Source organism: Quercus lobata, chromosome 10, assembly GCF_001633185.2.
Source record: "Quercus lobata isolate SW786 chromosome 10, ValleyOak3.0 Primary Assembly, whole genome shotgun sequence".
Classification (NCBI taxonomy): domain Eukaryota; kingdom Viridiplantae; phylum Streptophyta; class Magnoliopsida; order Fagales; family Fagaceae; genus Quercus; species Quercus lobata.
This window is the reverse complement of record NC_044913.1, coordinates 2,583,613-2,599,157: the sequence shown is the minus strand read 5'-3', so window position 1 is coordinate 2,599,157 and position 15,545 is coordinate 2,583,613. Positions and strand designations below refer to the sequence as shown.

The window sequence follows — 15,545 nt, the reverse complement described above, 5'->3', positions numbered from 1 at the left end:
ACACACACACACACACACACACACATATATATATATATATATATATAGTGATGGAGTTATATATTGGCCATATCCAAATTTTATTAAGAGTCGTGTCTATTACGCACATGCTCTTACACTTATACTATTTCAAGTCACGAATTCAGTTTTTTTTTTTTTTTAATAATTTTTTATTGTGTGTAACAATTTTTTTCCCTTTTTATTTTAAATACTAGGTACACGTGGCTTGGATTCAGAAAGTAGCCCAACTACAAAATCTATCCAAAAGCAAAGTGGTTTGCACTTTGTAGTGCTTGTTGGTAGTGACGAGTACTGGCCCAGTGAATCAGTAATTGTGGGTGCTGTGCTTAGAATAATTAAAATGGTGTTATTTGTGGTGTTTGTTTAGCATCTTCATAATTATATCACAGAGACAAAATATTATTTTTAGACACAAATAAATTTTTTAAATACTTTTTTAGACAAATAATTAATCTTAAAAAATAGCAACAATCTTAGCAACATAATTTATATCGAACTCTCTCTATCTCTTTATCAAGGTTTTCAGACCGGACCGTTCATTGAACCGTAAAAAGGAGAGGTTCAAGATTTTTGAGGTCGAACCGAAGTCGAACCGGGATTAAACCGTGATGACGCCATAATTAATTTAATAATTAATTAAAGCCTAAATATAGATATTAAATTTATAAAACTAGCAAAATTGACTAATATATCTATATATGTGAGGGAAATTTATTGATTTTCAAGCATATATTTAATAATTAAATAAAAAAGTTAATAAAATAAAATAATAACCATGAAAACATTAAAATTTATGATTAATTTTTGAAGTAAAATTGAATATCTTTGAAGGATTTTAATTATAATTTTTTTTATTCCTTGTAAGAGGTGGATAATTTAATTAAGTAGAATAAAATTGTATTAAGTTGTTTCTATTAAAAAAAAAAATGCTAAGGGGTTGGACCGCACGGTTCTTGCCACCGGTTTGTGCGGTCCAACCCCGGTTTTAGGGGTTCACGGAATTGTCACATATGCCTGGTTCTTTATGCTTAAAAAATCGATTTTCAACCCAGTTCCTGATTTTCACGGTCCAACCTCCCAGTCCAATCCGGTTCTAAGAACTATGCTCTTTATTTGTCCATTTGAATGTTGTCAAAATTATGCTTCGCAACAAATTGAAAGATCGTATTTTAACACATTAATTTTATACATTGAAAGAGAAATTGTTGAAGCATTTAATATGGACTCAAGTATAGATGATTTTTAAGATTTAAAAAAAATATGAAGTTCTCTTTTCATAAATCAAAGCTAAATTGAATTAAACTGATTTTTTTTTCCTTACTTCGGCTCTCTCTAACTAGACAAGATAAGCAAATTCATTATTATATTGAAAACAACAATCAATGCTAAATTGAGTTAAACTGAATTTTTTTTGTATACTTCGGCTCTCGCAAACGAGACAAGATGAGCAAATTCATCATTATTGTAATGAAAACAGTTCTCTCTGCTATACCAAAAGAGAACTAGCTACTAGCTAGTATGTTACATACAAAAGATAATCTTACAATTATTGGTTCAATATTCAGCTAGCTAATTAACTTGTAGCCTGAAACGCTCTTGAACGCCTAAGATGTAACTCGTAGCTTTAGCATCAATGCTTTCATCACAGCTCTGCATCCCAACATGGTAATATGAACTATTACCAATATTAGCCTGCATATACGTTTCGTGTGAAGCAGAGGGGTTGTGTTTCAAGTTGCCTGCATATTGAAAAGATGATGATGATAATGGCCTTGGTGCTTGATACGAAGATGCCATTGGCTTACCTTTGGTGATCCATTTCTGCTGTAGACTTGAGTACTCCATTATAGCTCTCTTCTATGTAAGGTTTTGTGGATTGCAATAATATATGTGAATTCTCTCTCTATATATAGTGATGGCCTACTACTTATTGTCCAAAAGTATTAAGATAAGCACAAATCTTGTAGTGGTCCTTATAAAAATATCTTATAAGATATGCTTCAGATAGATAACTGAGAAATCCAATCCGACTCACATCTTTAGGATAAATGCAAATGGGTTCCGTGTGGGATCACCAAATGAAATGCCCCATGAGATCACCCAATGAAATTGGAAGGTATATGGGATTAAATGTTGATTACACTACTCCATGTTCATATCCTTTTGCTGGGAGATCTGCAATAATGCAACAAATATGCGATGCTTCCATATAAAGGTTTAATACTTACCTGTGTATAATGCTTATCAAGCCAATTAAAAGAAGAGCCTATGATTACATTCCTTGGTTATAAAAATAATTGTGTTTGTTCGAGATCTAGTTAACTAATCAACCAGTAAAGTATTTTGTACTCAAATAAGGGCTACACAAGATAAACTCATTTGTGTCTTAGTTTAATGGTAACAAGCAATCATCACGAAGTCCATATTATAAGTTTCAAATCCTATTATATTTATGAAAAAAATTTGATTGTGTTTGTTGTTGTGCTAAATCAAATTATAAGTGGACTATATTTCATTTTAAATAATTAATTAATTCAAGATCATCTATATCCAAAATATCTAAATGAGTGTAGTGTCTTTTTCAGTTATCCTACTGGCAAGAATTGGAATATGCAGAATAAAAGGCAAAATCCTTTTAGGTAAATTGGATAGGAAAATATTAATTAAGGGTGAAATTACTTACTTTCTCAAGTTGGCACAGAAAGTTCACGTCATAGTTAGTGGGATAAATGGTATATGGACAACCTGAATCCACTTTATTCTCACAAGACAAAGAACAGTAATTGTAATTATAAAGGGATTTGATGCTCCACTAAATCTTGGATTACAGTCTTTTTAAGTTTGACTATAGTATAGCTGTACAGATAAGAATCTCATACATTTGTTTGTGAAATTGAAATGGACAGCCAAGAATTGATCAAGGGTGAAATGACTTCTTTCCCTCATGAGTTTGCTCATAGAATTCATATCACACAGTAAAAAGACAACCCACTTTATTACTAAAGAAAACAAGAACATATCATTATAATTATAAATGGATATAATGCTCCACATGGTTGTTGGCTACATTAGAGACCTGCAACAATTAACTAATTAGTCAGTATATAGGTCGGAAATGAGAATCAAAAGAAGTTAACTCAATCAATTGCTAGTAAGGAATCAGATTCAAGTTGGAAAAAGATACAAATATAGCTTAACTCCAAAGTCTTATCCATAAACAGAATTTGAAATAGGTAATGTGGGTAGTGGGATTTTCTTTTATTATGAAAAATCCCTAATGGTTGAATTTTAATCCTTTCCTTCTTCGTTATTGCCTGTGAGAATATACCATAAATCATCTTCCTTCTTGATATTTCTCTAAGGGACCGACAAGAAAACTCTGATCGTCTAAAATCAACATATAACATATGAATTATGAAGTGTTTTTGGTCAGGAAATTGCATACCTTTTCCTTGAGGTTAGGTCCCTACTTATAATGGTCGAGCGTCCTTGAATTCTAAACATTCCAAGGTCATTGGAAATATTTATTTTTGTGATTTGTCTTAGCCTATCAATCATCAGAAGTCAGGACTCGGATGAGTGAGTGGGAATGCCGTTAATGCAATTCAGATTATTGGAGTGTCCCACACTTTATTTAACTCTGTCTTTTATGATAAATGTATGTGTAACTTTCCTTTGACCGACTTAACTATCCTACTGAATGTTCTAGATACCTAACACGACGGCTTTGGGTGTTCCCATTACAACTCAATTTTGAGTTGTTATTAGATACTCCCGAAGTACAATGATTTCTCATTTGTTTCACATTCATGATGGATCCTATTAATTAAATTCATGGTAAGGTTAACCATGAACATGAGTAAACAGAGAACTGCATCACCATACTACTTCAGGAGTACCTAGTAACTTTCCACCAATTCTTGGCCATTGACCTTGATCCCTATCCCTCTGGGGAACATGTTGGGTTTGGATCAAAGAGATTTTGTTAAAAACCTCAGTCTTCTCTAGGCCCAATATCCAAACCCATTCGAACACATTAGTGTTAACCCAGCCCAATGAAACTAAACCAAAAGCCCACAAACCACAAAAGAAACCCACCTTCCTAGCCCAAACCCACATTTCCATTTCCACTCTCCTCTCACTCTCTCTCTCTCTCTCTCTCTTCCATTTCCAAAGTTCCAGCAACCAATCGAAACCCACACAGCCAAACCAAAGCCGAGCTCTTCCCCTCACCATGGCGGCGGCTACGGCGGCTCTAGCTCGCATCTCCAAAAAATCCCTAACTTCCACCAACTACCTCAACCTCCTCCAACGCACACTCGCCACGTCAGCATCACCCTCGCCCTCACCCTCACCATCACCATCGCCGAAGAGCGTGATCACACCTTCGCCGGATCGCGTGAGTTGGGACTACAGAGGCCAGAGGAGGATCATTCCGCTAGGTCAATGGCTTCCGAAGATCGCAGTGGATGCTTACGTGGCGCCCAACGTGGTCCTCGCCGGCCAAGTCACCGTCTGCGACGGAGCCTCCGTTTGGGCCGGGTCGGTTCTTCGGGGCGATCTCAACAAAATCACCGTCGGATTCTGCTCCAATGTTCAGGAACGCTCTGTTATCCACGCCGCTTGGTCCTCTCCCACTGGTTTTTACTTTCTCTCTATATCACTTAGCTTATTAGTGCTCTGTTTGGTTGCTGAGAAAAATGTGAGGGGAAAAAAACGAGTTATTTCGTGAGGAATTTCAGGATTTATAGACTCATTTCAATTTTAGGAGCTGTTTGTTCTCTGACACATTTTGTGAATGAGTCATAGCATAGTTCGTGTGTAAATTTAGGTTTTTTAGGTGTTTGAAGCTCTGTTTGGTTTATTAGAAAATGTAATGGCAAAAAAGAGATTCTTAGGAACTGTTTGATTTAGCATTTTTGATTTATGGCATAACTTTGTGGATGTTATTGGTTAATGTGAGAAATTTAGCGATTAGAGGTTACTTAGTGTGGAAATTGAGGTGTTAGTTTTGAATCTCTGTTGAGTTGGCTTTGTTTGGTTGGTGAGAAAATGTGAGGGAGATACGAGCAGTTCTAGGTTAGTTTGTGTGAAAATTTAGTTTTTAGGTGATTGAAACTCTGTTGTGTTGCTTTTTGTTTGGTTATTGAGAAAATGTAATGGAAAAAAAGAGATTCTATGTTATTTTGTTTTGAAATTGAGGTTTACAAAGTAATCCAATTCTTAGTGACAGTTGTCCTTCAAATTTCATATTTGTTGAGTTTTGTGGTGTTTCATGAATGTTTCAATAGTATAGATTTGTGAACTGACTGAGGCCGTAGCTGAATGTTTCCATTCTTAGAGCTGTTTGTTCTTTGATCTTACATTTTGTGAACGAATTATAGCATAGTTTGATAAGAGATTTATAGCATAGATTTTTTTTATAAGTGATTTATAGCATAGATTTGTGGGTTTTATTGGGTAGCGTGGGAAAAGAACGATTAGAGTTTATTTAGTGTGGAAATTGAGTTGTTAGGTTTGAATCTCTGTTTGTGTTGCTTTTTGTTTGGTTAGTGAGAAAATGTGAGGGGAAAAAATGGTTATAGGTTAGTTTGTGTGGAAATTGAGGAATTAGACGTTGTGTATCTCTGTGTATGGTTGCTGAGAAAATTTGAGGGATAGAGAACAATTATAGATTAGTTCATCTGGAAATTGGGGTTTTAGCTGTTCGATTCTTTGTAGTGTTCTTTTTTTTGTTTGGGGATGATGAGAAAAAGTGAGGGGGAAAAATGTTTCTAGGTTAGTTCTTGTGGAAATTTAGGTTTTAGGTGTTTGAATCTTTGTTGCATTGCTTTTTTTTGGTTGCTGAGAAAATGTGGGGGACAATTGGTTTTAAGTTGGCTTGTGTGGAAATTGAGGTTTTAGGTTTGAGCATAAATTGCTTAGACTGTCAAGGGTGAATGCCCCTGGATTGCACGGCATCTAGTTCTAGCAAGTGGGGTTAGTTGCCTGTAAGTTTTACTGGTTAGAGGTGAATCCAAAAGACTCTTCTTTAAAAAGGTTCCCTACATTATCAAAAACAATTGAGGTTTTAGGTTCAGATCTCTGTTGTGTAAAATTGTTTGTGCCTTTTATTCTGAGCTTAATGCTTTGTTTGGTTGTTGAGAAAATGTTAGGGGAATTATAGATTGTAGGTTGTTCTGTGTTGAAAGTGAGGTTTATGGACTAATCCAATTTTTAGAGCTGTTTCATATCATAGATTTATGAACTGATTGAGGCCATAGCTGAATTTGGTTTACAATTTCATATCTTGCTGACAATAAGTTAGGGTTTATGTTATACATGAGTGTGTGAGCTGAAAGCTTGAAACTTTATAATATAAATGTGTGTGTGTGTGTGTGTGTGTGTGGTGAAAGCTTGAAACTTTATAATATAAATGTGCGCATGTGTGTTTTGAAAGCTTGAAACTTTATCATATAAACCTGTGTGTGCACATGTGCATGTGTATTTAAAAGCTGTAAACTTTATAATATAAATAAATGTTCATGTGTTTTGAAAGCTTGAGACTTTATAATATAAAGGTGTGTGTTGAAAGCTGGAAGCTTTATAATCTAAATGCATGTGTGAGTGTGTGTTGAAAGCTTGAAACTTTATAATATAACTGCATGTATGTTTGTGGAAAGCCGGAAACTTTATAATGCTAGGGACTAGGGACTTGGAGTCTAGAAAACTACTTGATTATTTATTTATTATTATTATTTTTTTTTAACTTTTTCATTCCTAAATAGCTAGAAGTTTAGGAGGAAATAATAGAAATTACGCATAGTAGAGTAGTGGGATTAATATTTGAGAGGTATGGTATTATAGCATTGTTACTTTGTATTGAAGTGGTTCTCTGGCTGCATTAATGTCTTTGGCTGCATTAAGCTCTACAGTGTATGCTTAAACTTATAGCTAGGAATGGACTGGCCAGGATGATTATGATTAAGTAGCGGTGCATATTAGCATTTTTCAAGCTGAAGCAGGGTTCTTTGTGATGTGATGGTTTTTAGAATTGGATGATCACACGATTTGACTCAATATTCTCTAGCTGGCTAGTTATGGTATAGATCGTCCGTACTTCTTGATGGTATGGATATAACTATAAATGCAAAAATGTTGATACTTATATCGTAAACGCATTACAATGTATGATAAAATACCAAACAGAGAAAAGAAGAAAAAAAATCACTAGTCAAAGGAGATAAAGAGTATGTAACATAAAATTAATGATCATGTTTGATGTGGAATGTTTGCGAGGAACGTAATAAACACACTTTTGACAATATTGAGAGCTCTCAGGAGCAGCTGTAATCCATGCTAATTCAAACTTTGTTTGATTGGTCTAGAGTGTGGGGTTTTATGCATTGTAATTCTTTTCTTGAGTTCCAAGACTCTCTTTGTTATTCTATATAACAACAACAACAAACAAACAAAGCCTTAGTTCCAAAATTATGGAGTTGGCTATGGACTAGGAAGCACGTACATTTCATTTGGGGTGTCATACCTGTGTCGGACACGCGTCGAGCACTTGCCACTCCTTAGACACTTCTGCATGCGTGTCACAGCCGTGTCCTTTAAAAAAAAAATTTGTAGGACACAGCCGAGACACGAGTAACAATAGGAATTGAATACCCTTTCACAAAACAAAGAGAGCATTTTTGCTCTGAATAGTAATAGTGCATTTGAAAATTAATAAATATCTTTATTCTTGATTTGTATTATAATTTATGAATATCCTTTAATTGTAATGGATTTGCTTTATTATCCATTATTACTCTTAATTTGATATATATATTTAACATTACATGAAAAATAAATGATTAATAATATATAGAAATAAAAATAAATTATCTTTAATAGTTATTTAATAGGCATGTCCTATCTTACCCATATCCTATTATTTCAAAAATTTTCGTGTTGCTGTGTTGTACCTGTACCTATATCAGTACCTATGTTTGTGTCTGTGCTTCTTAGGCTATGGATCATCGATAGATTAGTTAGGGTTGACCTTATATATTCTTTTCCTCATCCTATTCTCTTGGACTAGCTTCTTAACCCACACTTGTCCATCACAGTGCAGGAACTCTTGCCCATTTTTCACTACACCTAAGCACCAATGTAGTGTGTCGCATGCAGGGAATGCCCTAGCTAACCCTTCTTTTCACTATACCCGGGGTCTGATGCAGCATGTCACTAGTAGGGGATGCCCCAACGAATATCTGTAGCGGATCCATTCATAAAAGAGTGACTAAATTATATGCTGGCTGTCAACCTACTGTAACCTTCGTCTTATTCCTGGGCTTGGGATTGGTTGTGAACAAAATATATGAACTAAGCACAGATACAAGCGGAGTTTTTTGTTTTTCTGTATGATTTTAGTAATTTTTTAAGATGCTTTGTGTTCATCATCATGAACATGAAGTGATTTTCCACATTGGTAAAACTTTATTTCTTATTTAAAAAAATAAATAATAATGATCATGAATCCAACAGAACCATGATTATATATTTTTTGGGATATAAAATCTATGGCCTTGAGCATATATCATTTTTTTTTTTTTTTTTGATAGGTAATTAGAGAATTATTATTAATGAGTAAATAAGGAAGAGTACAAGTTGTTCATGATGATGAACAACAAGAAAAAGATAAAACAAAAAGCAAAAAAAGAGGGTAATCAGGAAACTAATCTAAGGGAAAACATAAACTCAAAGAGAGAAGAATAATCAGTAAAACCCCAACAACGAGACCACTCAAAAAGACTTTGTTGGCATAAAACCTTTTAACTCATCCAACATCTTCTCGTTGTCCTCAAAGGAGCGACAATTTCGTTCCAACCAAACAATCCACATTAAGCACCCTGGAATCAAATTCCAAATGTTCAAATTATGCTTCCCAAGCCACTGTTGCCAACAAGATAACAAATAAGCTGAAATGGCCTGTCCCCTCACCCTTAGGAATGGATGAAGGTGAAGTTATATGGGAGAGAAGGCCGGGTGGGGGAAAACCTTATTAGATGCATCAATCTATTGAAATTGAACTCTCACTATTTATGAACAAAACATTTAAAGGCAGCTAAGTTGCATGCTTAGGTCTGCCAAAGGTATCATAATAAGGCCCATAGTGGTTGGTTGGCTGTTTTATGTCCAGTGAGCATAGCCATGTCTTACAATCATGAAGATGTATATTTAACTTAAAGACTGTGATGATATCATGATACAATTATACAAGTATGAATTTTAGGCTGTCGTGAACTTACCAGTCTATACAGATAATGGTATTCTGGCTCCTTTCTATTGAATTGAATTAATGAGATGCAGCTGGCATTCAGGTTATTGAATGGGTCATTTGTTGTTATTGAATGGGTCATTTGTTGTGGGGGTTGTTATTTAGAAGTGTGTATTTTGTGAAACATATTAGTGGAACCCTTGTTGAACCATCTGCTAGTTCGTTATCCTTTTTCCTTTGACTCTTCGAGTTTCTTAGTCAACTTTCATGCCTATTGGGAGATGCTTGGTACACTGCTTGTACTAAGAACAAAGGGATATGCTAGGAGTGGGTTTTAATTGACATGTCTGATAAAGTTTCTTCATGATCCCTATAAAACAATAAAAATTAGTTGATAGCTAGGGACATGAATGGAGGTCTATTGTCAATATGGTGTTCTTTTGATCTCTTTAATGATTGGATGAGTCCCATAACCAATTTCTTCTATTTTTCTTCTCTTTTTTATTATGGCCTTTTCATTATAAAATGGAAATTCTGTTATCATGCACATTTCTTTTGGGGATACCTTTTCGTGCATGATACATTAGAATTTTTTTTTTTTTTGGATAGATACATGGTACATTAGAATATTACTCATTGATTTGATTATATAGAACATTAGTAGGTAGTGTTTTCATTTAAGTGGGTTGATTAACTCAGCTTCTTCAAAGATCTTTGGCACCCAAACGAGTTTATTTTATACAATATGGATGGGATGGATGTTTGAGTAAATTAATCAATCCTCGTCCCCCTTTTCTCTCTCCCACTACCCTTGATGAATTTGTCACTTGTTTCCATTCACCTAGTATTGATGTGATTAGATTTGCCACTACATAGCCAGGGGTGTAGATTTGTGAAATATATACATTTGGAACTTTCAATTTTTATTTTTATTTTTTTTGAATTTTCTCCATGTCTAAGAGTGACAGCTTTTTGTTGTTTTCTTTGTGCTTCATATTGTACCAGTGGTTTTTATTCATTTTATTTCTTGAAATAGTGATGTTGGGTGCTTGATTTGGGACTTAGTACTTGACATGATCTATGCTGATGATCTGGTTTGTAAATATAACTATGACCAATTTGATTCTGGGATTTTAGATATAAATACAGCCAACACCATAATGCAATAATGACATGTCATTAAACTTGCCTGGTAACATGGACTCTTTTATGCGACGATGTTCTTTTGTTATTGATTTTTACTAATATTTATTAGTCTTTCCAATTGGACTTGAATCGTAAAGCGCAAACATTAAATATCATTGATTTACCAAATACCATTGATCTTATACTGTGCAACTCTTTTCCTTGTTTCAGGACTGCCAGCAGAGACAATTGTTGAGAGATTTGTGACGATTGGTGCATACAGTCTCCTGCGATCCTGCACGATTGAGCCAGAGTGCATTATTGGGCAGCACTCCATTCTTATGGAAGGTTCCTTGGTGGAAACCCACTCTATCCTTGAGGCTGGGTCTGTGGTCCCCCCCGGGAGAAGAATTCCAACTGGTGAACTTTGGGCAGGAAATCCAGCCAGGTTTGTCAGGACTCTCACTCATGAAGAGACCTTAGAAATCCCTAAACTTGCTGTTGCAATCAACGATCTGAGCAAAGAACACTTCTCAGAGTTCCTTCCTTACTCTACCGTGTATTTGGAGCTCGAGAAGTTCAAGAAGTCCCTGGGGATATCTATTTGATCATCTTTATTGCCATTTTTCTATGTACTGCATAGTTGGAGGTTTCTTTGTAAGGAAAATAAGAGGTCCAGGACATGAGGCAAGCTTTTGCAATCCTTGTCATTGTATTTGGTTTTTTTGGCTATTTAAAGAATTGTTTTGAAGTGTATCAGTCAAAAAATGTTGTAGTAATGACTGAAGGCACTTGTCAATTTCTATTATATGCTGTGTCCATTATTTTCTGGTATGATTGAAGATTATTCCTTACAAGTGGTTGAAATGCCATACAGGATTGATATTACTCCCGAAATCCAAATTGATATTATGATGGATTGGGATTAGGATCTTTCAAAGTTCTTAAGGGCAATTTCAAGTATTTTCAAAGCAAAATTCATGGAATTCCTAAAATCATATTTATTCATTTTGAAATGAGTAGATTGTACTTCGTTTCGGCATCAATATATAAACAAAAGTTAATTATCTCAATTTTGATATTTATTTAAATCAACGATGATGAGACAAAATTTAATTTACTCATTTTAAAATGGATAAATAAGATTTTAAGAATAGACATGATTAATTTTGTCAATTTATTTTACTATTTAACTTATTTTTGCTATTATTTATAGGTCTCACTGTATTTTTGGGTACTATTTATAAGTCTAATTATACTATTTCAGCTAACTTTTACCTTTATTTATAGTACTTTCAATAAAAAGTTTTCAATTTTAGCAAAATAAGTAAATCTCAAACAGACCCTTAACGATGAAATTACTTTATGACTGGCTAATTTTACTTCACTCACCTCTGGGAAAAATTGACCTTTGCCCTTTTTTTAAAAACAATCCAGCATTTTGCCCTCTTTCCCAAACTAATTAAGGAAATGTTCCTCTTTTGAAACTTGATTTTCTCAAAATCAAGTTAAGCCCTATAGTAGCGTTTTTAAGGAATCTATAGTGACGTTTTAAGGACCTATGGTGGCTTTTTGTAACTCAATTTCCATGAAGTCGAGTTATAGGTTAAAAAAAAGAAAAAAAAAATTGCATGTAACTCGACTTCATGAAAATCGAGTTACAAAACATCACTATAGGCTCCTTAAAACGTCATTATAGGGCTTCAGAATTTTTTTTTTTTTAATAACTCAATTTTGAGAAAATCGAGTTTTAAAAGAAGGGCATTTCCCTAATTAATTTGAAAAATTAGGTAAAATGCTGAATTTTTTTTTTTTTTTTAAAGGGACATTTGCCCATTTTCTCCCTCACCTCTGTCTAAACTGGCTATTAAAAACTTAGAAATCTTAATTGATTTACCATCTCCTGAAGTTGGGTTCTCTGTTTATAACTTAATGCAAGAGGAATGTCAAAAGATGATTCCCATAATCCTAGAATTTTTGTGATTTTACTTTCTAGGACTGGAGGAATACGTATGCCGACACATCGCTATATGGACTAGATTGATTCGAAATGGTGAAAGAAAGATTGATTGTTACGTAGTATCCACCACTCCGAAGCCAAAAGTACATATTTCTGTACGAGCTATTTGTTAGTGGTACGAAATTATACAGCTTTGAGTGGTAAGGGCATTATCATCGGGATGAAAAAAATAAATAAAAAATAAAAAATCTATTTTGCATTATTAAACACTATTTTATTTATTTTACCAATTTATTTTACAATTCATCTTATATCTCAATTTTTATTTTTACATACAACTCAATAAAATAATGTAAATTACCTACTAAAATAATAAAAAGTATTATTTTCTCTCTTTTTTCTTTGCTCACTTTTTCTCTTCACACACAACCACATTTAAAATAATATTTTTTTTACAACTTATGAACAGTAAGATTGCATATATGCAACCTTACTATTCATAGGTTGCAAATTTTTTTAAGTTTACAAACCCGAATGGAGTGGGTTTTGGGTGGCTTAGATTGTAAAATAACAACTTAGAGGTTTTTACACCCCCAATGCTAGTGTTCTAATGTTACTATCTTTTCACCCATCGCCATTTAATCTTTTGGAAAAGTATAGTATCACAAATTTTTGCAACAATTGTGATGTGGTAAAGTGTGATTGGTGAAGAATAAATGAATGATTCATGTGAAAATTATGGTTAACCATTCATAATTTACCATATCAGAATTATAACAAAAAAATCATGAAATAATTTGTAATTCTAGAACTATTCCTAATCTTTTATAAGAGAGAAATGTCACTATAAGGAGAAAATACACCCTCTTAATGGGTGTATGTTTCTCTCCTCTCACATCTGATGCAACCCACCAACTATGGGTCCCACCAACTTGTGAAAGGAAGGAAATATACACCCGTAAAAGGGTGTACTTCCTCCACTAAAAGAAACTATTTTAAGAAGACTAGCCATAGTGATTTAGGCCTACTTGATTTCAGGTCTAATCACTAATGTGATTCAGAAGGATTTTTGGGTTGTCTTTTCGCCAACACTTGGGTTCATCCCAATGAAGTGCTTCCTCCAATTATCCAATATAAATGTGACAGAGGAATATGCTCACTTAGGGATTAATCAAGTACTTTAAGGGTATGTTTGGTACACTGAATGTAGATTATATTAGGAATAGTAATCTTTATTACTGGGAATAGAAGACATTGTAATAGAATAATTATTACTATTCATAAGTTTGGTTGTTACATATGGAAAGCTTGTAAAAGATGATGTATAAGGAAACTTTATATTTTTGAAAATATATTAATTTAAAAACCTATTATATATACTAAGGAATAGCTATTACATCCATTTTAAAGAGGAATAGCTATTCTTCAATTTAAAGAATGGTCATTTCAATGTAATAAATAATCCATGTAATAAAGATGCAGCCAAATGACCGAATTGCTATTACACAGGAATAACAATTCCATTACAGTAACTATTACAGCATACCAAACGTACCCTAAGAGTCCTAGACATCCACATTGGTCAAAAACAAAAAGGTTAAGGGTGTTTGGTAGTGTATTTTGAACAACAGTTTTTAGTGTTTAAATAACATTACACATATTTTCATACACTTTTTTACTCATACGTATTTTCAAAAAATACAAACAGCATTACTAGAACAACATTACATATGTAAAATAACTTGTGTAATAAACATTGCTAAAAAATAGATTGATTGGACACGTTTCTGTTTTATAATTCATTTATCGCACAAAGCGTATTTAAATTTAAGTTAAGAAATGACAATGAATTCATGAACAAAAAAGAGGTTAAATAAAAAGGAATATGCTCAGGGATTAATTAGGTTCTTTAAGAGTTCTAGACACCCACAAAAATTAAAAAGAAAAAGAAAAAGAAAGATTAAACTTGTTGAATATACGTTATACACAAACAAAAAAACAATTGAAATCATGACTTTTTTATACACAAACAAAAAAGCAATTGAAATCATGACTTTTAAGTCATGATTTCAGTTTTTTTTTTTTTTTTTTTTTTTTAATGTGTGTAAAATAACTTGTGTAATAAACATGGCTAAAACAATAGATTGGTTGGAACAAAAAAGAGGTTTAGTAACAAGGAATCGGTTCATATCAATATGAAAACTGTATTAGATTTGTGGTGCTGTGACCTAGGGCCGAAATATCCATTTAACTTTGAGCAGAAAGATGCATGTGTATCCAAGAGCAACAAGAAAAAATGATTACCAATCTCAGTAGAGTTAAAACTTTGGGTTTTGAGGGTCAAACTTTGGTTACTTTGGAAGTTGATGGCAGAATATACGGCTGTGCTTTTACACATTATGGATCAAACCTAATTTCATTTTCAGGATCATACGGATTGATTTTCTTAATTAAACTATATGAGCTATGTAGTGAGAAAGACAGGACAAGAGATTAGGTATGTGTTCCAATGGTAGGAAGCTTCTTCTTTGTGTCTTTAGTGGAGAGAATGGATGAACCATAAAAAGCCTCCCCACCCAAAAACAAAATTTTAGAAAATAATTGTAATGTATATATAATTCTACAATTTGCTCCATATTAGTTGTTGGATTTTTTGCCAAACGCATTTAATGACTAAATTATATGATATTATTAAACACTTTTCAACAACCCTCTTAAGTGGGTTTGAAAATCCCTAAAATAAGATATAAAATACATATTTTCTCCTTTATTTTCTTTTATAGTACTCTCCGCAAATAAATAATCAGCAATCCTCATTAGTGACGTGTTGGTGCTCCTTACACTTCATCAAAATGAGGTCTTAGCTCGAGAGCAATTAAGGGTTACTATGGTTACACCTAAGTCGAAAAGTCACACAAGTCACCCCTTCCAAACCATTAAACTAAAAAAAAAAAAAAGCAATCAGCAAATTGTATCCAAGTACACATCAAAATATGACACCATGGTTCTTCCAATCAATTTGGACAAAAATCTTAAGGACAATATAGAGACATGGTAGTAGCGTATTATTTTTGTTGTTGTTAATAATATGGGACCCTCCACCACAATATGATGTGGAAAATGCAATCATCCCACTCTCAAAGCATCATTATCATGTGGCTAACTACTAAGTATTGGCTGGTTCATGCCTTC

The 15,545-nt window shown here is 33.5% G+C and overlaps 1 protein-coding gene across 1 annotated transcript; it reads left to right on the top strand.

The window, feature by feature from the left end:
- The first annotated feature begins 4,141 nt into the window (after positions 1-4,141).
- Positions 4,142-11,281, top strand: LOC115963927 (gamma carbonic anhydrase-like 2, mitochondrial). Its single transcript, XM_031083170.1, has 2 exons — positions 4,142-4,661; positions 10,625-11,281. Exons 1-2 carry the CDS (start codon positions 4,256-4,258, stop codon positions 10,999-11,001), a joined length of 783 nt encoding a protein of 260 aa, XP_030939030.1. The 5' UTR covers positions 4,142-4,255; the 3' UTR covers positions 11,002-11,281.
- Positions 11,282-15,545: the final 4,264 nt, after the last annotated feature.

What these genes read in the sequence shown, in the direction of transcription:
- LOC115963927 (XM_031083170.1), top strand. Translation starts at nt 4,256, where the DNA reads ATGGCGGCGGCTACGGCGGCTCTAGCTCGCATCTCCAAAAAATCCCTA. An exon ending in CGCTTGGTCCTCTCCCACTG is followed by an intron (nt 4,662 to 10,624) that starts GTTTTTACTTTC and finishes TCCTTGTTTCAG; the next exon opens with GACTGCCAGCAGAGACAATT.